This window comes from Sceloporus undulatus, chromosome 5 (genome assembly GCF_019175285.1).
Source record: "Sceloporus undulatus isolate JIND9_A2432 ecotype Alabama chromosome 5, SceUnd_v1.1, whole genome shotgun sequence".
In the NCBI taxonomy this organism is placed as follows: domain Eukaryota; kingdom Metazoa; phylum Chordata; class Lepidosauria; order Squamata; family Phrynosomatidae; genus Sceloporus; species Sceloporus undulatus.
The window spans coordinates 142,560,872-142,584,712 of NC_056526.1; the positions used below are offsets into that span (position 1 = coordinate 142,560,872).

Genomic DNA, 23,841 nt, shown 5'->3' on the forward strand with positions numbered 1-23,841 from the left:
GAGAGGAGATAATATGTATTAAGGCACTTACACAAAACAAAGGTGTGTGGGGATGCAATGGTGTGTTGTCAATAGGAAGGGATGCACCAGAGAAGGAAATAGGCAGAGCTATTTCAGTACTGGCCAACTGCTGGATTTTGAGTGTGAGAGAATGTTTTACATGTATAAGCAGGGGTAGGCAACCTGCGGCCTGTGGGCCGGATGCGGCCCGGCAAGGCCTTGGGACCGGCCCCAGCCCGGTCCTGCCGCCGATTGCTGCTGGAGCCTTTGGTCTCTCACGTGAGGGCATGGGGCCTTTGGCCTATCAGGAGGAGGTGGGCAAGGGGGGGCAAGCGGCGGGCAAGGGGGGCAATTGTATATAGAAACCTCCGAAACATGCATTTATATTAACATTTTTTTAAAAATCAGCAATTTTTTGGGTGTCTTCCATTTTTTCAAAAAAGTGTCCTCCATTTGAAAATTTTGTCCCACATTTGTCCCGGTTTATTTATTTATTTATTTATTTTTTAAAAATCATTTAATTATTTATTTTTTGGCTTCGGCCCCCAAGTTGTCTGAGGGACAGCAACCCGGCCCCCGGCTCAAAAAGGTTGCCTACCCCTGTATAAGAGCAATATGTGAAAGACATCAGGGTGAGGCATATAAATAAATATAGCATGCTATAGAAGCAGAAATGTGTGAGAGTGAACAGCTTAATGGATACTCACATGAGATATGGATTTGAACATTTATATTTATATAGATCCATTGTAATTTTATGTATTTTAAAAAAAGTAAGCATACTTTTAAATGCAAGGGGACATAAAACTCAAGTTAGGACAAAGTTACAGAGCAGCATGCAGAACTGCAAGGAAGAAGGCTAGAATACATCATATAGTAAATCATTAGGACTGAAATAAGAATTATTGCTAAACCACTGGAAACTTTGTTTTTATAGTGTGTTACCATAGTGGAAGGGGAAGTATTCTATAAAGGATGATAGTTTCTCAATGAAAAATATGTCATAACTCTGACCCTTCCTGCCTACGTTTCCACAAATCATTTTTCTCCTCCTGTTTAGGAAGGCAAACACAGTGACATACAAATTAATCTTTTATGTGAAAGTCCTTCATATGTTTCCTTTCAGCCTTTTGTAGCAGTCCTGAGATACATTTTAATGTGTTAGTCTGTAGTACTGTAAGGACAGCAGACTTGGCCTTCATTTTTTTTAATGTCTTTTGTTGTTGTTCTGTGTTCTGATTTTATGAAAAGAATAGCTAGACTGATCCTTGGTTCTCAAAGGAGTTCCCAAGCATTAGTATTAATGAGCATAGTCTTATAAAGAATACTGATTCTGAACTGAGTTTGTATTTGTCCATCTAAATAGGGGTGTGTGTGTGTGTGTGTGTGTGTGTGTGTGTGTGTATACACATACCCATATACATGGGTTTTTTGTAAGCTTTATACTGATATTTGCATTTGCTCTTGTTCTTAGATTAGTAGAGGAAAACAATTAATGACTGGTCAACATACAAATAAATACTCTTAGCTTTCCTTGGATCTTTATTGTGTCAGGTGCTATTCAAATGGAGTCAGAGTTGCACTAGGAGTTGGATTTGCAGAAGATAGCAAATTACTCATGGCATTAACATCTATAGTACAGCACACACAACATGTTCAAGGACCATTTTTCATAACTACTTTATAGCCAAAAGCATGATTAAATAAAAAGATATTTCTGGGCCAAAAGAGAGCGTAAAGGAAGGCAGCCTAACCTAGCTTCCTTTGCCCCTCACATTCACGCTTCCATTATAAGTATCCTGACCAACCCAGTTCAACCTTGGGCCTCCAGATGTTGTGTAGTCACTGTTCAGATCAGTGCTAAGTTTTAGTGATGCTGGTAAGGGAAGTTGGGTGTTTTAAGAAACAACTGAGGAGCCAAGTTTGGAAAAGACTGCTCTAGAGATTTCTGATAGGGATCTAAATCTTCACTTTCTTCATTCTTGCAAGCACAAACAAAAATGTCAGACATTTTCTCCCCACTCTGTGAGATTAAGAGAATTTTTGTATTACAGTGGGACCTCAGTATCTGTGGACTTGCCATCTGCAGATTTGAGCATTCATTGACAGCAAGCCCGCATTGTCCCCAGTGGTGGCATGTGTAAAAAGCTGCACTGTTTTAAGGACAATTGAAATGAAATCCTTCCTCCTTCAAGGCTTCTGCCCTGGCCTAGCTTCAGGTTCAGTATGGAGGTGGAGGCTGGAGCCCTGTTGGCCAGAGAGAGCCAGAGCTGGGGCTTGGGTCACGGAGCGCCGCCCCCCCCCCCCGGCCCAACATCTGGGACAAAACCTCCAGGCTCTAAGACCCAAGACCCAGACCCAGCTCTCTCTGCAGCTGACTGGGCTCCAGCCTCCGCCTCCAAACTGCCTCTGAAGCCAAGCCTTGGGCAGATATCTCAGAGGGGAAGGGGAAGGAAGGTGGAGGAAGGATTCAGTCCAGTTGTTCCTAATGGCGGCACGACCACATGGTGGTACTGCAATTACAGACAACAGGACTTGAGCATTCATGGATTTTGATATCTGTGGAGGAATCTGGAACGGATCCCCTGCTGATATCAAGGGCCGATTGTAATGGTATTGGAATGGGAGGTAGGGAGATCAGAGATGACACTAGTGTATAAAATCAATATTTTTTTTACAAAAAAGCTTTTGTATACTTTTGATGCATTTTTGCAATGAGACATGTCCCCCCCCTACAAAAGATCCTGGAATTTGGGAGCTACCATATTCTCTAAACCGAAAAACCAGAGTAGTAGAGTGGTTTCAGCACTGGATGGCAACTCAGGGCACCAGGATTCGAATTACTGGAAATCTACTGGATGGCCTTGGTCGATTCACACACTCTCCACCTCAGAAAAACCTATGATTGGGTCACCATAAATTGGGAACAACTTGAAGACACATAACTATTATTTAAACTTACATTAGTTTTTACACAAAATGTATTTGTGTCTTGTTCTTTGCACAAAATCCAGTGGAAATCCGGGGTGGGGGGATACTGTTTTCACTTTCATAGACCATCTCATGGCAACTGATAGCTTTTGTAATGCATCTTTAGATGTCAAGACACCCTGTGGTCTTGAGGACAAGAAAACTGGTGATTTTTTAGGTCTGTACTGGTTATCAACTCCTAGAAATAGGCTGGAATAGAAGCACATTTGGTTTAGTGTAGCTGGTTAGAAACATACTCATATTTTAAACCAGCGTGGTGTAGTGCTTACATCCAGGTTCGAGCGCCCACTGAATCTAAACCTGACTTTAACTGACAGGGTTGTTGTGAAGACAACATAAGGAAGAGGGCATCCAATATGACACCCATAGCTCATTATAGGGAGGGTAGAATATAAATGTGATTAATAATAGTTGATGGGTATATGTTGATTGTACAGCAGGTATGGAGATACTTGAAGCAGTAGTTTCTATATAGTAGACTTTGCAAATAGACATTAAACAGCTCTAAACATGAATTTAATTATATGGTGGCTCTCTTAAAAGTACATCTAGTTTTCAATTTTTATGTGGAGATGGATGTTCTGTCATATTCCTGTGGCATATGATAGACTAAGCACTCTCTCTCCCATAGACAGTGCAAAATAATCATTTCACAAATAGGCCACTATATGAAATCTGAGGAAGACAAACATGTTCTCAGACTCCAGGCACACTGCCTCTTACTTTGGTTTAGCTTTGATAAGGTTTCCCGTATTTTATTCATATGAGTAATTTTTAAGACAGGACTTGAAATGAAGGCATCCTTTAATTGTGGCTGACCACATCCCCAGTCATATAAGCTTGCACTGACTTTGTTACTGAGCACATTTCATTTATAGCCTTCTATGATAATAAGGTGGTATCTTGGTTGTTTGTTCTTAGGTTTTTAGATGTTTTCTGTGAAGTAATTCTTAACTTTAAAACTTTCCTTCTTTAGCTTTCTCTTTTTTTAATGATACATGCTAGTTAAAGCTTGAAGCCAGGGAACTGTTATCACAAATGAACTGTCTACCATAGTAGTACAGAAAGCTCTGTGTACTTTTAAAAGTGAATGCTGATACCTCCTCCTTTGAACCTTTTATTCCAATGCCTCAGGGCTAAATGCAAAATAGATTATTTAAATCTGGTTTATTGTCTATTCTTATTCCAAAACCCTTGGTAAAATACACAAGAGGAGGGATGAAGAATTAGAAATGGCTGATTGGTTGACAGTTAAAGGAAAAAAGCCATCTGGAGTTGTTGTGCAGGCTTGCAGGACTGACATGTTGAAGTCCTTTCTTTAGCCCTCTGATTTAATTTACTGGTAGATGAATAGTTTAAAAGGTGAGAGATGGTTCCTCTTTAATTTTGTCAATAAATTGTATTTTAAAAAGAGTGTATTTGTATTTTTGAATTGCCTTGCTGGAACAAATGATGGCTGTTCCATTTGCAAGAAAGAATATAGTTTCACCAGCTATGTGTATGTGTGTGTGTGTGTGTGTGTGTGTGTGTGTGTGTATATATATATATATATATATATATATATATATATATATATTTGGGGGGGGGAAGGACAGGACATATTCTGCATGCCTGTGCACATGGTCATTGCATCTCTGTTCTTAGTTCTGAAAATGAAAACCAATGTTCTGAATTGATACCTGATGAATCTTGATGCAAGTTATGACTGAGAAGGGTTGAGATTGATTAAATATGCTGTGATAGGAAAAGGCAAGAGACAGTTGTGAGAAATTATTGTTTTCTGCACAGAGAACAAAGGGGAAGACAGCAAATTGATTGTTTATGTAGGGATGAATGTGCATATGCTTTCTGTTTATATTGTTCTCGATGGAGGAGGGATTAAGATCAACAGTTGTGCTGGAATTTACATATGACTAGGAGATAGGTTAGAATTTTGTGAGTCCTAGTTCTTAATTGTATGTATCTGGGGGCATGCAAAGCTGCTGTTCTGCTCATTAGTAAAGGGAGAGCACTCTGCATATGCTGTCAAAGGCACTACCATCTCTGAAGAATTCACTACTGTAGATATATTGACTAATCTTGGGTAGTCACTTGTCATTCAGTTAATGTATTCCTCACCTGTAAAGAGAAAGCTATGTTGTCTGAACATTATACAAATCAATATTGCCTTTCAACTTGGGATGAAACAGAATATGATAAGTGGAAGTGAATTAGGATATCTAGACCAGGGGTAGGCAACCTTTTTGAGCTGGGGGCCGGGTTGCTGTCCCTCAGACAACTGGGGGGCCGAAGCCAAAAAATAAATAGTTAAATATTTTTTTTAAAAAAAAATTAAATATATAAATAACCCAGGACAAATGTAGGACAAAATTTTCAAATGGAAGACACTTTTTTAAAAAAAATGGAGGACACGCGAAAAAAAATTGCTGATTTTTTAAAAAAATGTTAATATAAATGCATGTTTCTGAGGCTTCTATAGACAATTGCCCCCCAAAGGCCCCGGCGGCAATCAGCGGCAGGACCAGGCTGGGGCCGGTCCCAAGGCCTTTCCGGGCCGCATCGGGCCTGCGGGCCGTAAGTTGTCTACCCCTGATCTAGACAGATGTGAGTTGGATAGTGAAGAAAGGATAGGAAGAAAATCAGCTCCTTTGAGAAGTGGTGCTGGAGAAGAGTGCTCAGAATAAAGGGACCAAAAAGACAACCAGATGAGCCCTAGAACAGATCAATCCTAAACTTTCCCTCAAAAACAAGATGATGAAATGGAGGGCACAACTCATTGGAAAAGACAATAAATAATGCTAGGAAAGGTAGAAGGTAGTAGAAAGAGAAGAACACACCGTGCCTAATGGCTGGAATCAATCAGTGAGGTAACACTATATCTGCAGGACCTAAGCATAGGGGACTTGGAGATATCTCATCCACAGGGTCACCGTGAATCAGGGCTGACTCAAAGGCAGTTAACAACAATAACAATGAGCAGATCTCATTAGTCTGCAGGCTAGACTAACATTCTACGGAATGAATGTCCTATTTTTCAGGTAAGTGCTAGAATTTTCCCCCAATGTCAACCTGTAATGGGTAATGTCACCTTGGTTCCAGGTCTGAATAAACCTGCTCCCTTCCTATGCCATCTCCTTGCCAGTTCTCAGTTTGCATCTATGGGGAAGCCATGGCAATCAGATGATACCACAGCTGTTCTACTCCTGGCTGTGATGCAGCTGACCTGGCCTGAAAGTGCTATTCTCTAACCCCTAACCTAAAGCAAGAATGCCCTGTTATCTTATGAATGCTTCAGAGTGCTCACCAAGGTACTTATTAATTAAGCCACTTTTTGAACCCTGCTGTATCCATCCAAAGTGCCAAATTATATATACCAAATTAGCCAAAACAACATTTGATGCCCCACTACCTAAATGTAGAATGCAGTAGGCATCAAGAATGTATTTTGTGCCACAAGGAGATACCCATGCATTCGTAAAAAGGGTGGATATTGGCTGCTGCTCCAAAAGACTCTGCCACTGCAGGACCCAGATTAAAATTAATTAAAACTGATTAAAACCTTGAAGATGCATCAGTGTACATACAATATATGTTTTTTATTTATATTTGAATTCTCATGTAACATTGTGACTGACATTGCTCATTGCCCTTGGCATCTGAAGCCATTTTTAATTAAGAAGCTGCAGAATTTCTTAATCTTCACAGAAGATTTCACAGGGAAACAACAAGGATGTTATTGTGGGAGTCTACTACAGATCCCCAAGTCAGACTGAGGAATTGGATTATGTCTTTCTAGAACAGATGACCACATATTCAGAAAGGAGAGATGTAGTAGTGATGGGTGACTTCAACTATCCTGATATTTGCTGGAAGGCAAACTCAACCAAATCCTCAAGGTCTAGCAAATTCCTCAGTTGCCTTGGAGACAACTTCATTGTCCAAAAGGTGAAAGAGGCAACAAGGGGATCAGCTATTTTGGATCTGTTCCTAACCAACAAGGATGACCTAGTTAATGGAGTGCAAGTGGTGGGATCCTTAGGTGGAAGTGACCATGTTCTCCTGGAGTTTGTTATACAATGGAAAGGAGAAGCCAGGCATAGTCAGACACGCATTCTAGACTTTAGGAAAGCCGATTTTTTTGGATATGTCCGCAGCAAAAGGAAGAAGAAAGAAACGGTTGGGCCACTGCGTGCAGAAGATGGCAAAATGCTAACAGGGGACAGAGAAAAGGCAGACTTACTCAACACCTTCTTTGCCTCAGTCTTCTCAGAAAAGGAAAAGGGTACTCTACCTGAGGATAATGGAGCAGAGGACAGAAAAGCGGAATTTCAGCACAGAATAAGTAAAGAGATTGTACAGGAATACTTGTTTAACCTAAACGAATATAAGTCTCCAGGACCAGATGAACTACATTCAAGGGTATTAAAAGAGCTGGTAAATATAATATCGGAGCCATTGGCAATAATCTTTGAGAACTCCTGGAGAACAGGAGAAGTCCCAGCAGACTGGAGGAGGGCAAACATTGTCCCCATCTTCAAAAGGGGGGAAAAAGAAGATCCAAACAATTATCGTCCAGTTAGTCTGACATCTATACCAGAAAAGATTCTAGAGCAGATCATTAAAAAGAGAGTCTGTGAACATCTAGAAAGCAATTCCATAATCACAAAAAGTTAACATGGATTTCATGCCAGACAAATCTAATCTCTTTCTTTGATAAAATTACCATCTTGATAGATGAAGGGAATGCTGTGGATATAGTATATCTTGATTTCAGTAAGGCCTTTGGCAAAGTTTCCCATGATATTCTTGCAAACAAGCTTGTAAAATGTGGGCTTGACAAAGTAACTGTTACATGGATTTGTAATTGGTTGATCGGCCAAACCCAAAGGGTGCTCAACAATGGCTCTTTTTCATCCTGGAGAAAAGTGACCAGTGGGGTCCCACAGCGATCTGTCCTGGGCCCAGTGCTATTCAACATCTTTATTAATGACTTGGAGGACAAAATTGAGGGCATGCTTATCAAATTTGCAGATGACATCAAATTTAGGAGGAATAGCTAATACCCCAGAGGACAGGATCAAGATTCAAAATGACCTGAACAGATTAGAAAACTGGGCCAAAGCTAACAAAATGAAATTCAACACGGAGAAATGTAACGTACTACACTTAGGGCGAAAAAATGAAATGCACAGATATAGGATGGGGGACACTTGGCTGAATGAAACTATGTGTGAAAGGGATCTTGGAGTCCAAGTAGACCATAAGTTGAATATGAGTCAACAGTGTGATGCGGCAGCTAACAAGGCCAATGCGATTTTAGGCTGAATCAATAGAAGTATAGTGTCTAGATCAAGGGAAGTAATAGTGCCACTCTATTCTGCTTTGGTCAGGCCCCACCTGGAATACAGTGTCCAGTTCTGGGCACCACATTTAAAAAAAAGGACATTGAGAAACTGGAGCGTGTCCAAAGAAGGGCGACTAAAATGGTGAAAGGTCTGGAAACCATGCCCTATGAGGAACGACTTAGGGAGTTGGGGATGTTTAGCCTGGAGAAGAGAAGGTTAAGAGGTGATATGATAGCCCTGTTTAAATATTTGAAGGGATGTCATATTGAGGAGGGAACAAGCTTGCTTTTTGCTGCTCCAGAGACTAGAACACGGAACAATGGATGCAAACTGCAGGAAAAGAGATTCCACCTCAACATTAGGAGGAACTTCCTGACAGTAAGGGCTGTTCGACTGTAGAACACACTCCCTCGGAGTGTGGTGGAGTCTCCTTCCTTAGAGGTCTTCAAACAGAGGCTGGATGGCCATCTGTCCGGGATGCTTTGATTGTGATTTCCTGCATGGCAGGGGGTTGGACTGGATGGCCCTTGCGGTCTCTTCCAACTCTACGATTCTATGATTCTATGATTCTGAGTCTCTTATTCTGTGTAGGCACATCCATATATTTGAATGAAATGTGGGAGGGAATGTTTCTTCTGCTTTGAATAAATTGATGTTTCTTTTGTCTTCATCAGTATTAAGACAATTCACAGTGACAGTAAAACAGTTATTTAATCCAGAAATTTTGTGGGGGGGGGGGGCAGGCGGGGTTTATTAGTGTATCTACATATCCTCCAACTGTCCTGATTTTGCAGGGACAGTCCCAGTTAATCTTCTGTTCTACCACCTTTTCCACTGCCTTGAAAAAGTCCCAGTTTCATTCTCCTCCTACTTTCCTCTTTTGTTCTCTGCTTACTTCCATTGCTGCAAACTCAATTCAGAGTGGGAAAGTAATTTGCACTTAATTTATACAGTACAGGACAAAGGACAGAAGAGGATGGAATTTTGCTCTTTTCAGTAGACACAGCTACAAACTGCTGTAGTCTCTCCTAGCTTGTCTGTACTTCCCCATTAATAAATTGTGTCATCGACCACACTCAACTGAAATTCTGGAGGGCATATATTTACATTACATAGATATAGCTTGAACCCTCCTTAACTGCCATGGCTCCATCTTCCAGAATTCTTGGTTTTGTAGTTTGGTGGAATTCTCTGCTAGACAGTGCTAGTGTTGTGGGTCAGCAGTATGTATTCATGTGTAGCATATTATTCATTCTTAAATCTTTATTATTTGTGAATTATTATTGCTGGCTATAAAAATAGTCATTTTATATATATATAAAAAAGAATTGTACAGTATTGTACTTCATTTAAAGCCTTACTGTTCGTGAAACTCCCCAATTCCTAACATTTTGATCTGTTAATTTGCTACCAGCAGTTGGGAACAAGATTCTCCATCATGGGTTTGAACTGCTGTTATACTCAGCCATTCTCTGAGTATAGGCAGCTGTTGTTTTCTGCATACCTCAGTTCAGAATTCCAGTTCATTATCTATTTATGAGTCTGAGGCTGAGTTCTTAATGGGATGTAGTTTACTCAGCTGTAATAGCTTGTTTTTTTAAAAAAACAGAGTTTAAAGTTTTGGCTCAAATTATTTGTTAATGCTTCCATGTGTAAAGATACATAATTGTGATGAAAAAGATGTTATTTGGCTTAGTCAGAGACTTGATATCACGATTACTCTGAAGTTCCTCCAGATTTTAATAATTTGAAGTTGACATGTCAAGTGCTGGTTAGTATATGTTTTATTGGCCACAAATTCCTACAGTGCTGATTTGTCATTTCTACTTGTTACTTAGGGCTTGTCTACATGGACCAAATAAACTAGGGGGCAGTCCACACAAAGTACAGGACTATTCAGCCCATTTTCAGGTCTTTCCATCTCCTCAGGGCATTAATCCGAGGATTCGCTCTGGATTTGAGTAGAAAATCCAGATATCCATGTGTGTGTGTGTGCGCACGCGCTGCACTCATAGGACTGAGCATAACATAAAATACTGCTGTGCAGAAGATACAATATGAATGGCTGGAATCCTGAACAAATCCACTCCACATTGCAATATTTTGTAGGAGAACCACACTTATATATTTATAGATCAGTGTTCAAAACTGATTCTATAATGCCACTACACTGGAATATAATATGATCCCCATATCTGCAGAAACCCAGTTGCACTTACCAACATCTGAAAAAAATATGTTCTCTCCGGCATTTACTAGGTCCCCCAGCACAATTCAATGGTATGTGTCTGCCAGACATTGACCATAGAGTCATGCTGGAGGACCTAGAGATTCTTAGAGAAGTGTTCTCTCTAGGCATTTCTAGTGGCTATTCTTAACTACACTTAGCTGATTTGAACCCACTGTGGTTAATGATGATGGTTTGTTTCAGTAATCCATAATATAAAAAATTTTATGAGCTAAAAACACTTGTCTGCACTATATGGAACATCTGCACTGTAGAAATGATGCAGTTTGACACCACTTTAAGTACTGTAGCTCTATCATATGGAATCCTGAAATTTGCAGTTTTACAAGGTCTTTAGCCTTCACAGCCAAACAGTGCTGGTGCCTGACAAAACTACTAATCCCAGGATTATGTATGATGGAACCGTGACAGTTAAAGTGGTGTCAAACTGCATTATTTCTACAGTGTATATTCACCCATAATGATAAACTATAACTAACCAAACATTCACTCTTTTTCTTGAAGCTCTACTGGAGAAGGAAGGGTGTTATAGTGAGGCCAGAGCAAGTTTGTTTTCTGCTGCTCCAGAGAACATGACTCAGAGCAATGGACTCAAACTTCAGGAAAAACGTGATTCCAACTCAACATTAGAAAGAACATCCTGACAGTAAGAGCTGTTCAACAGTGGAACACACTCTCTCTGAGTGTGGTGGAGCCTCCTTCTTTGGAGGTCTTTAAGGACAGGCTGGATGGCCATCTGTCAGAGGTGCTTTGATTTTGTTTTCCTGCATCGCAGGGGGTTGGACTAGATGGCCCTTGTGGTCTCTTCCAATTCTATGATTCTAAGAAAAGAGGGGAAAGGGAATGCAGAAGCCAAAGGCTTGCATGTGTATCCTAATACTATAATTTAGTGTTCTATCCAAACTAGGTCACTATATACATATCTTAATTTTTAATCATGTCTTGATTCTTTATTCAAAGAGAAAAGTCCATTCTCTCCCCTTTCTAGCATTTAATATTTGAATTACTATGACTTTCATAACAGCATTGTTTATCTTCTCACAAGTGGATAGTAATTTGTTATCTCCTTTTTTAACCAATATAATTTGTAAAACATTTCATTTACGAGTCGTTCTTTCCCATCCGAGACATACATATACTTTCCCCAAAGAATGCAAGTTTACTTTTTGCATCCTAGCAACAAGTGCAAAATATTTTGCTCTCTGAACTTCAAAAAGATTTATGTCTCAGCTTTTCTAAGCCAAGTATATACAGTGAGTTTAAAACTGATAAGATGCCTTTTCACTTCACACATACCTCCAATAGAGTAGTTAGGAATACTGATTACTTTACTGTGTCCTTTGTACATTAAGACATGCAGTATGAATGGAATACTTTCAAGTTCACCTCAGTGCAAAAGATATTTAGTTTTATTCAGATATGTTAAAAGTTCTATGCATTAATCTACATTTTAAAGAATTTAAAATGTGGCACGAATATGACTGCCAGGACCAAAAACACAGGACATGCTGAAACATAAACATACTCTGGAAGAATTTATTTAACACTGCTTTTCTCATCCTCCCCTTGCCTCATCACTTAAACATTTTATTTGGGTTGTGGGGTATTTTTAAATTGTTCCTTTTCATCAATGAAAACAAACCACTATCTTTCAAAAATACAGAATGCCAGTTCTAGCCATGGAAACTGGAGGTTTACATCTATAAGGAAAATGCAAATGTAATCTAAGAGTACATCTACGCTGATGAAAATAATGGTTTCATCTTTCATTTTTCTGGACTTCAGTGACTCTGCAGTGACCCGGCTAATGCCACACACTCATAGACATAGGTGACATTGGAATAATCAGCTAGACATCCCCTGCCCAGGCAAACTCACTTTTCAACCCCTTCCCAGCATGCATCAACCCCTCGTCTCTCCTGTCTTCAAAGCATTCATGGAGCAGCATTTCTTCAATAACACGAACTTCGGTTATGAAGAAATGGCTGCTCCACGAACGCTTTGCTGATGAGAGGGAAGAGGAAACACTTCAGAATCGCGACCTTTGCATTTCTGGAGCATTTTATCAGCGTTTTAACCACAGTAAGATCGGGTGTGATAATCTGCTTAGGGTTTAGAGAAGTTGTTGCTATTGTTCCTACTGCTGCTGTTGCTGTTATTACAGGAAGAGTAGATACATTGTGCCCATTCCCAGCTGTAATACACCTTGGCACACACAAGCAACTCTCACTTCTGTCCCCAGGGACCTTTTAAAATAGCCTCTTGGCATTAACCAGTAAATGATCCATCCTAAGAGTTAAATGGTTCAGGAAGATGTGAACTAGAAATAGATGGGCATGATGCAATTGCATTTTCCAAATAATATGTTTCAGCATGGTAGCATTGTCTTAAATATAACTAATGGGTTGATGAATGATGTACTTGTCTTTGGCTTTGACTGTTTCATTAAAAGCTGTTAACAGCAGATTTTTTTATTTGGTCTGAAGGGTTTTCTTTTACAAATAATCAAGACAATCTTTATTTAAATATTTGTGCTCTGGTTAGGCTTTGAGAGCATTGCTTTTATTTCTCTCAATGAAAGCACAGGAGTCTTGCAGGAAAGGGTTTGCTCTGCACTGAAATCATATTTTGATAGCTTCAAATATATGCAGGAAAATACTGTATAAATAACAGTACAGGAAATTCCACTTGATCCAACACTAATTGTCATTTTTGGCTCCACTATAAGGCACCAGCAGGCCTAGGGTATTTATACTTGCTTTGGTTTGCTGTCCCATTCACATACAGTACTATAGTTCTGATAAAATATTTGGTGTTGAGTATTTAAACATGCTTTCCCAAAAATAAAATAAATATAAATGGAAATCTGCAAGCTTTGTTTTTGCTGATTTTGAAAAAAATCTATATGTGATCCTGATATCTCTTTCCTCATAGTCACATTCACCTTTTTCCATGATCAACTTTCATATGAACTCAAACACACCATACACTCCAAAATAAATGGCTAGATTTAATATGTACCATTTCTTGACATTTTTATCATGCTAAACAATTTCTATTCTTATGAATATGGTTGACTTGCTATTTATTCATCCCAACTCTAATTTTAATAATTTTTATTTTGGGGCCTATACAGACAGGCCAAAATAAAGCTGCTTCAGGTCACTTTGGAGGCATACTGTTTAAATGACACATGCATCTTGAGTCCAGAAGCTGTGGCAAAGCTGCGCTCCAGTCCTTAGGACTGGACTGTGCCTTTGGTGTGGCTTCTGTCCTGTTAGGATACATACATCATTTAAACAGCATACCTCCAAAGTGACCCAAAGCAGCTTTATTTTGGCCTGTCTGTACAGGCCCAACGATTGCCATTAAGTACCATTACAATACAAAATTAGTGGTACAATAAACTACAATTCCCAATACATTATAATTCTTAGCACTGAGCCTGGGCAGTTAAGGCAGTCTCAAACCAGATTATTTCTACAGTGTGTTTTGAACCTTTGTCTTATGGAAGCCCTATGAATGAGAAGACACCCTATCTTCAACAACCCTGCAGTCTTGTAGACTCAGTGCCATGACTTCCTTGATTGAGTCTACCCATTTGTAATGCAGGCTTCCTCTTTCCTACTGCTTTCTACCTTATCAAGCATTATTATATTTTTTGGAAAGTCATATCTTCTCATGATATGGACAAAGTGTAACAGCCTCAGATTAGTCATCTTGGCTTCTAGGAACAGCCCAGGCTTTATTTGTTCTAGAGGCCATTTATTTGTCTTTTTTATCAGTCCATGGTATCTCTTCTCCAGAACCACCTTTTAAATTTTCTTCCTATTAGCTTTCTTCACTGCCCAGCTTTCACAGCCATACATGGAAATTAGAAATATGAAATATGAAACATTTTAACATTAGTATTCAATTATATATCTTGACAGTTTAGAATACTAAATTGTAACTTCTTAGCTCCCCTTCCAAGTCCTAATGTTCATTGAATTTCTTGATGGCAGTTTTCATTTCATTAATAACTGAGCTATGTTATGGAAAATATTGAACTGTTTCAATTTCTTCATTGTCTAATAGTTATATAAATCATCAGTGATCATTATTTTGATTTTCTTAATGTTCAACTATAAACCTGCCTTTGCACTTTCTTCCTTGACTTTCTTCAGTAATCATTCCAGGTCTTTGTTATTTTCTGCTAGTAGTATGGTATTATCTGCACATCTTAGATGATTGATGTTTTTTCCTCAAATTTTCACTTCTAATTGTGCTTTACTTATTTTATGTTCAGCATAAAAATTGAACAAATAAGGTGATAAAATGCAGCTGTGCCCGACCCCTTTGCCAATTGGAAACCATTCTATTTCTCTGTATTCTCTCCTGATTGTAGCCTCTTATCCTGAGATAATAATAGTGATATCAATGTTTGGATTTCAGATTTGTAAAACCCATTCCCGTTTAGATTTTCAAAAAGGTTTTCTTTTTTACCTTTTTGTCCCTAGTGAGATATGGGGAAGAATATGGTATAGTGGTGTCTCTGTCATTAATATTCTACTACTGTACCAGCACATTGTCAGAAACTGTAATTATCCAACACCAGGGTTTTAAAAATCATAAAAATATACAATACATAAATAAATACATAGTAAAACAGTGCCATTTTACAATGTGTGAAATCATTATTATGTTAATATCAATTTGAAATTTAATGCTGAAAATTTCTGAAGATGAAACTTACACTATTTAAAAAGGCTAAAAGTATTTTGGGGGGTTAGGATGTCAGTGAACATTGGAGGGAAAGGGTTTGTTACATAACATTCATGGATATTGCATTGTAACTGGACTGAACTAGAAGCAATCTTTTAAAAACACAGAGGAAAAGTCAAGACTCTCATTTAGGTCCCTGAGGATCAAATATTTTAATTTTAAACTGGAATTTTATAGCTAAGATGTGAGGAAAACTATACAGTATAATGAAAGCTGGAAGGAACGTATTTATTAAAGAAAATAAATATTTTATTTTTTAAAAATAAAATATATGTCGATAAATCCAGTTGCTAGTGCCATCTAGAGTAGACCAATTGAACAAATGAGATTTCCATAAATACTAGCTCACCACTCAGAAAATACAGTTGCCCTACTCTATTTGGGACTAGCAATTGGACCCAGGGCAGGAATTAGCACTTGCCAGGGGTAGTGGGCACGGTTGTCTATTTGGCCAAGTTTTGATCATCTTCACTATTTTAAGGAGTATGGGCCTATATAAACCTTTCTTTAAGCAGAAAGAGCCTAGAACAAGAAGTCCCATTATTTAAAGCTGCATCCACACTACAGGAATAAACTAGGTTGACACCACTTTTACTGTCATGGCTCAATTCTAGGATTTGTAGCATGCTGTAGCACCAGAGCTCTCTGACAGAGAAGGATACATGTTTCACAAAACTACAATTCCCAAAATTCCGTAGCATTGAGCCATGACAATTAAAGTGGTTTCAATGTGGATTATTTCTGCAGTCTTAATTTGAGGAAAGGCTATAGAAATGCTTTTAGAGATCTAAAAATGGTGATCTCCCCCCCCCCCGAAATGGCTAGTTGAAACTATTAGCCATTTACAGGGGGAAATTCCTTTAGGTTTTTTGGGGGGAGAGGTATGGAGACCTTTTTGCTCAGTGAAAACAGCCCAAGAAGTTGTATGTTGCCAAAGGATCACATTTTGCTCTCATTTGGTTTAGGTCACTACAGTTAGTATTACACAGTGTAACTCAGTTCAGATTTTAAATTTCCAATTTATGAGAGTCAACAGAGGTCATCATTTTTTATCTACTACTATTCTATATTCATTTACGATGTTCTTTGTCTCATTTCAGCATCATACAGAATCTACCAGTCCAACCGTGCTACCACCATCAGCTTTACCATTAGAACTGCTAAACAATGCTGTTGCTGGATTTAGTACAGTGGAGGAACTTATCAGGTATCTTGAGCCAGATAGATGGCAATTAGATTTGGAAGACCTATACAGACCAACTTGGCAACTTCTTGGAAAAGCTTACATTCATGGGAGAAAATCTAGAGGTAACTAGTTTTCTCCATCCTCTGTTTCTTTCTCTTACTTCTTCTCCCCAATTCCATGCTTTGATTAAGTACACAAATGTTAACCACCTATGAGAACTTTGTAATCACGGTTCTTTCTCCATCTGTATGTTTATTATATCTTCATGCTCATAATTATGCAACTGTTTACTTCTTTCACAAAATAATACATTAACAGCTTTTTGAAATAGCATAGATTAGTTGGTCTTCCTCTTCATTCATTAACAGTTATTACAGCAAACAGTAAGGGAAACCATTATATCCTCAGATATACTTTTATATAAGTATATGAAAATATACTTTTATAAAAGTAAAATTTGCAATGATTGTTATGTCTATCTTTACCTTTAATGTGATTACATTGGCAATGTTTTAAAATTAGAAATTTGGAAAGAACAAATGAAATCCCAGTTGTTTTAACTTGACCCTCTCCTAGTAGTGATAGGGACTGGTTTAAATGGCTTTTTTTAAAATGAGAATGCATACCTTAGCTTGAAATCCAATACTCACTCACCTGAATATTAAACCTATTGAACTTAGTAGATTTTTACTTATGAACAGAAATATAGATGAATGTGTTATGAATGGACTAAAAGCCTTAGTGTGACCTAGCAGACACTTAAATATAATTAAAATAAATCAACATCTGTTGACTAGTCAAAACTTCTCTTCTAAGGTGGAAGAGAAGGCAGGGTAGGATTACAGCTGCATTAAGCCTGGAGGGAAGGTTGTTCCACTGCTGCTCTTCCATCTCATCCAGCACAATAATCATGTCATTCATGATGGCAGGCAATTATATTGTTGAATCAATAGGGTTCAAATTGCATGTTAAAACCTGTTTCCTTACCTGCATGCACTAATGGGTAGAAAAATGTTTTCTTTCACTTTCTTTTGAATGTACCTTGAGTTAAGATGCTGGGCCCCATTGTATAATTTCAGTGTAATTATAGGAATGTCTACTCAGAAATAAGTCTCACTCAGTTTAGTGCATCATGCTTCCAGGTGAGCTTGCACAGGATTATAACCTGAACATGTTCAATATTAAGCATAGTGATGTGAACAATATTGTTGCCTTTTGCTAGCTTAATCACTGAATACATGTAAGCACAACTATGACAATATGGATGGAGTTGTATCAAATTTAAATTTAGAGTCTTGGCAAGCTTAAAAATGAAATTTGTTACAAAGTGGAAGCTGGGCAAAATCTTTCTAAATTTAGTTTTGGATGTTTGTCCTGATCACCTGAATATAGAATAAATATCTGGCTTCTTACCTACATCTTTGCTATCAATATATATACAGGAACTCCAATATCCTATGTGTGGTGATGTGATGAATAGGATTTCAAGTGTTGTAAACTGTATTTTAAAAGTATATAATGAGCTCTTTCTTAATTAGAATATTGCTCGTTTGCCTGTGTATCACTTGTGTGTTGTAAAGTGACCCACAGGCATTGATTAGCATCTATCCAAAACCAATCCAGCAAAGCAAAAAAAATTCTGGACCACCAGCAGCCAGAGGAAAACAGTACAGAGATAATACTTTTTAAAAGAATTCTAATGAGACACTAAAATAGAATTGCTATTGAATAAACATATCAGACTATTGCAATATCCATTCTAAAAAAAGGACCACCCTCAGACTGCATTACTGAGTTTGTAATATAATAGCCTATGGTTGAAAAGCTCTCCCCTGAGAGAACATGACATATAAGATTGTTACAGAGATGAAATGTTTGGTTTTTAATACAATATGGGGACTTCATAGAGTATCTCAGGGAATGAAGTGGGGGTGTGATTTTTTTAATAGAACATATACCTTTGACTTAAAATATCATAGTTTAGTTTAACTTGCATAACTTTATATCAGTTATTGTTGGTAGCAATGTAAAAAAAATCATGAATGACTTCTGATATGTGTACAGCCCATCTTGGTTATCTGTGCATTACAAATGCTGGCTCTTCTGTTGTACTTCTATTGCAGTCATTTGAATTATGATATGTCTAGCAGAATCTGTCAAAAATCCAGTTCCATAGCTATTTAAATGTAGATTAATATTAAGATCAAAAGGGTGATTCTCATCTTTTTGTAGTGAGATGGAGGAATCCTTTCATTATGAAGGAAATTCAGTATTTCCTTTTTATGCATGTTTTAATACAGAAGTGAACAATTGCTGCAGGAGCCAAGTTTTCCCTAGGCACAGTGAAAATATCCACATGTGGAGATATGCTACACCAGCACTATGCAGCTCCCATGCAGAAAAACAACATTGTCCAACACATGTCAATAGTTGGATGCAATGTGTGTGATATGCACTGTGTAATCACAATATGATATGCATAATTGCAGTTTGGAACCACAGTCAGCAGAATGTGCCCCTTTCACTATGGCTAATAATTAGCACTGCCTGCATAGGTCAACTCACATATGTATGTTGGTAACAGGAGACCAGCTCTATATGCCTATGACAGATTGCAGTATTTCACATTTGGTTGGAAAAAAACACAAATCTGATCCACAAGTGGCTTTTGGTTTCCACATCTGGGTTTTCAGGGGTGTTTTTCTTGGTTTTGGGTAGAGTGCACTTCACTAATCCTAAAACCTTCCAGGAACAGCAGTTGACCTTTAGAGGTAATCCCCCCCCAAACAAAATTGCCAATTTTTGGAGGGATGTGGGGACTCTTATGAGACCCTTGAACAGAAAGAAAGAAAGAAAGAAAGAAGAGCTGTGGTCTTTAGGCAGCTGACAAATGCACTTTTCCCACCATTGGTATAATTCAAAAATTAATTTAGTATCTCCTGAATCCAGTTGGACATAAAATGGCAGCTCCCCTTGCTAGGCAAAACATCCCTAAATTTATAGCCCCTAAGACATAAGAATCAAAAACCTAAGAACTAATCAATCACTTGTTTTCTTCTTTAACCTCCACTATTAATGGGGAAAGAAACACTCAATTTTTGACTGAAGAAGGAAGTTTTCTGCTTGAAAAGAAAGCAGAATCCTATACAAATGAATTCTCTGGTTTCATTCAGAATTAATTGTTCATGAATAATCAGCAAATTCACATAAAATCAAAAGCTCATCTCTTTCTATCCCATCCTGCTATCATACAGAACACCCTTTCTAAACCTGGCATGCACCTCCCTGATGTATTTGATGAAAATGTCCATCTTCCCCAGTCAGTCTGGCCATCTGAGAGGCTGGCTGAGGATGATGAGCATGATACTCAGCACATCTGAGGACACCAGCAATGGATGTGGCAGAAGCCAGAATCTTGCATGGTGACAAAAGTTCCACTATGTGCTAAAAAAATTCCTTATACAGATCATTTGAAGCACAGCTGTAACTGAATGCATTTTAAAAATCATAACACCTGGTTGTTTGATTCTCACTGAAAGTTTTATATATTCCACTTGCAAATTTTGTTTTTAGTAATCAGTGCTTCAAAAACATTTTTATTTGAAGGCACACAGTATGAGCATTTCCCTGTTTGAGTTGGATTTAGTTTTCAGCTAAAACCTCTGATTCATGCAGTTACATTGCCACTGCAAATAACCCTGTGTTCTTTCTGAGGCTGTTCTAAAAAGTTCTTTGACTACTGTGTCAAAGATGATGAATGAAAGGGAGTCTAGTTCAAAGGGTGTTTAAATGTTCACATTATAATAGGTTTTGTAGCTGAATCCACTTTGTAGATCCAAATAACATTTTCTTCTGGATAAGTAAATATTTTAAGGGAGTGTGTATGTGTGTGTGTTTTCTCAACTTGCATTTTATTCTACAATGTGTTAAAGGATATATTAGGTAAAACAAATACAGGAACGAAAGAAGAGTTTTTTTTTTCAGTTCAAAGACTTGATAACATAAAAACTATCTAAAACTGCTAGTAATCTATGCAAGCAAAGTATAATATTTTGTAAACATGCAAACTTGTAGCATCCTAGTGTACTCTGACAAGCCGAGGAAACCCAATTTTCCTTTTTGAAATAGTCTTAAGTAGGATTTGTATAATGATTCAAAGGCCCATTACAGACAGGCTAAAAAGTACGCACAGAGCGTGTACTAGGGTTAAGACGAGGCGGTGCTTCTGCACCGCCCTAACCATAGTGCGCGCTCTGCACGCACAAAATGGTGGCGGCCATTCCACACGGCCGCCGCCATCAATATGTGATGATCGCGCCGCCTCCAAACGAGGCAGCGCGGTTGTGACGTATTGGGGTCGCGGCAGGGCACCTAGGGCACCCTTTCCGCGACCCCGGAAGGAGCTCCATTTCGGAGCTCCTTCCTGGTTTGGTCCGCTGGGCGCAGCCTTCAGACAGCTGTGCCCAGCGGACCAAAGGAGAAAGGGGCCAAACAGCCCCTTTCTCCTTCTCCCTGCCGCTGCGAGGTGTCCTTGGGGCTTGAAGACCCAAGGACACCCCTTTCCTGGCTGCGGGGAAGGGGCCTTTTGGCGCTTCCCCTCAGCCCACAAAGCGGCAGATCAGGGCTTCAGCAGCTGCCGCTCTGGCCGCTGAGGCCCCGATCCGGCGGGGAAAGGGGCGGTCTGTAACGTGCCAAAGTTATTGCCATTTAGGAACAATGTCATGGAAACCCACTAGTAACTTTGGGCAAGTCACACATTCTCAGCACCAGAAAACCCTGTGATAGGATTGCCATGAATTGGGAATGCCTTGATAATACACAACAACAAAGGCAATATGTACATGCACTTCCAGTCATTCCCTGGAGTCCCACCAAATTTCAGAGATGTTTCAGAGGGGAATTGTGCACCTAGAACCCTTTGGGAAGTGTAATTCAGCACTGAAATAGGGATATGTGTCCTGGTCACAATACTTCTTGTATTGCTGGGGGGGAAATGTGGTTACCAAAATTACTCTTTTCCACTTCTAGTCACTGCTGGGGCACTAGAGAAGGAGTTGCATCATTAAATTGGTCATTAGTGCTGGCAAATTAGCCCAACTCTGATTTATCAGGTTGTCTGAGCCTGCCAGGAACAATAGCAATAGCAATAGCAAGTACATTTCTACACTGCTTATCAGTGCACTTAAGCACTCCCTAAGCAGTTTACAAAGTGTAAGCTAATTGCCCCCAACAATCTGGGTACTCATTTAGCGACCTTGGAAGGATGCAAGCCTGAGTTGAGCTTGAGCCCTTTCGCTGGGATTGAACTCGCAACCTTGTGGTTTTTGAGTGAGTGGCTGCAGTACAGGCATTTAATCACTGCACCACCAGGGCTCCTCCATGAGCTTGCACTCTGACTAGTCTCTCCCATTACAAGTTAAAGAAAGAACCCACAGTTTTGTTCATTGAATAATGTATGGATTTATCTGGTCATGAAATCTGAACTAAGGGCTATGAGTGAACAATGACCATTTATTTAACCATTACACTAGAAGGGATCTGCCATTGTGCTTCAGCACACTGACTCATTGCCAAGAGAGGAACTGGTGCTTGTGCCATCCAAACATACCCAGTGAAAGCCACAAAACCCACATAGAAGGCAGGAAACGTTTCTTCCACATGTATGTTTTAAAAGGGAAGGGAAGTTCTTCCCTGATACTTAAAGATGCAATTAACTATGGGAGCTCTCTTCCTCCATCCCCACCCAGCAATGGGTTTGAAGAATTTACACAATTTTTTTGGCATTCTTTTACAGAGAAATAGGGAGTCTGATAAGAAATAACCAGTCTGTGGAAGAGTTCTTGCCTCCAAAGTGTGAACAAGGCAAGGGATGCTTTTGAGTTTTTTGGTCCAGATTTCAGTATTTTTTTTGGGGGGGGGGATGTCTCTGTGCAAAACCATAGCAAGCAGAGAAACTGGCTGAAGTAAAAGTCTTGGAAATGTTTTTGATAGATGTTATAACAACTCCAGGCCTGTCTCCTGCTCTTGAGTAGGAAAGGGATCTCAGAATTCTATCCACTACCAATACAAATTCACCCCATGAGAATAAGTAACCTAGTGGGAATTACTGAAGGGTTTCAGCTCTGATTCTGGAGATGTCCTTTTTGCTCCCATAGAAGATGAGAGCCCTATACACATACATGTGCACACACTGAGTAGAGGAACATGGAGAGATTAGAAAAGATGAGTTATTTTAAGAAAAGCTTTTATTCTAAGCAAGCAATCTTATATTAGGAAAAGGTTATGATGTACACGAAGGCAACTTCCTTCGGGCATTAATTAAGAGTAGTTACAAAGTTGCAAAAACAGTCTACGTCATATTCAGCCAATGTTAGGAGAAACATAAACTTTAATTTAGCTAACTGAATGTTCCTATTCTGCTCACAGTACAGATAGTATTATGGGTCTTTGAATATTTATGGGAAGCTGGGAGTCTAGACTCCTTTGTCCAGTGGTACAACCAAGTGGTACCTTCTCTCCTTCTCCATCTGCCTTAGAGTCTCTTCAAAGACTCAGAAGATCTGTCAGTTAGTCTCACTTGTGCTTTGTGACACAGTGTTTTATAACTTCTCATTTTGGAAGCACCTTGAAGCTTCAACTCTTCTCCATAAACTGGTCATCCTCATTGGGCAATTGTCTCTCATGCTGTCTGTTGTTCTCACCTGATGTTGTAACCTAAAACCATCACATTATTAACCTTTTGTTTACCTGAAGGAGAGACCCTCAGCTATGTTGTCCAGATAATGGGAGCCCATTTTCACTCATGTGGATAAAAGAAAAAATAAATTAATCAATTATTGTGCAAGTCATTGGGTTTGTTTGTTTGTTTGTTTTGTTGCTTTTGAGGTGGGGGGCTGTCATTGATCAGTTTCTTTCAAAATCCATTCCTCCAAACACACAAATGTGTATGAAAGGAGCAGGAAACATCTTATAGCCTTAATTTCTAGGAGGTATTTATGCTGCAGAAATCTGATGGATAAATGACACTAAACATTTCCCTTTTTAAATTCTTCAGTTGTAGATTTAAACCTTCTGAAAGAGGAGGTACGAATGTATAGCTGTACTCCGCGCAACTTCTCTGTTTCTCTACGGGAGGAGCTGAAACGAACGGACACCATCTTCTGGCCACTTTGTCTGCTGGTTAAACGTTGTGGTGGAAACTGTGCCTGCTGTCAGCATTCTTGTACTGAGTGCCAATGCGTCCCCACAAAGGTTACTAAAAAATATCATGAGGTACACTGTTTTATTAAAACTTTTTTTTTTAATTC

The 23,841-nt window shown here is 38.9% G+C and overlaps 1 protein-coding gene across 1 annotated transcript in view; it reads left to right on the top strand.

Annotated features, from left to right (window-relative positions):
* The window catches only part of PDGFC (platelet derived growth factor C), a 161,445-nt gene that overhangs the window by 136,166 nt on the left and 1,438 nt on the right, over positions 1 to 23,841 (top strand). The window contains exons 4-5 of the mRNA XM_042470110.1: positions 16,449 to 16,656; positions 23,589 to 23,806. Of these exons, the coding sequence (XP_042326044.1) occupies positions 16,449 to 16,656; positions 23,589 to 23,806 (426 nt within the window). The remainder of the gene's footprint in view (positions 1 to 16,448; positions 16,657 to 23,588; positions 23,807 to 23,841) is intronic.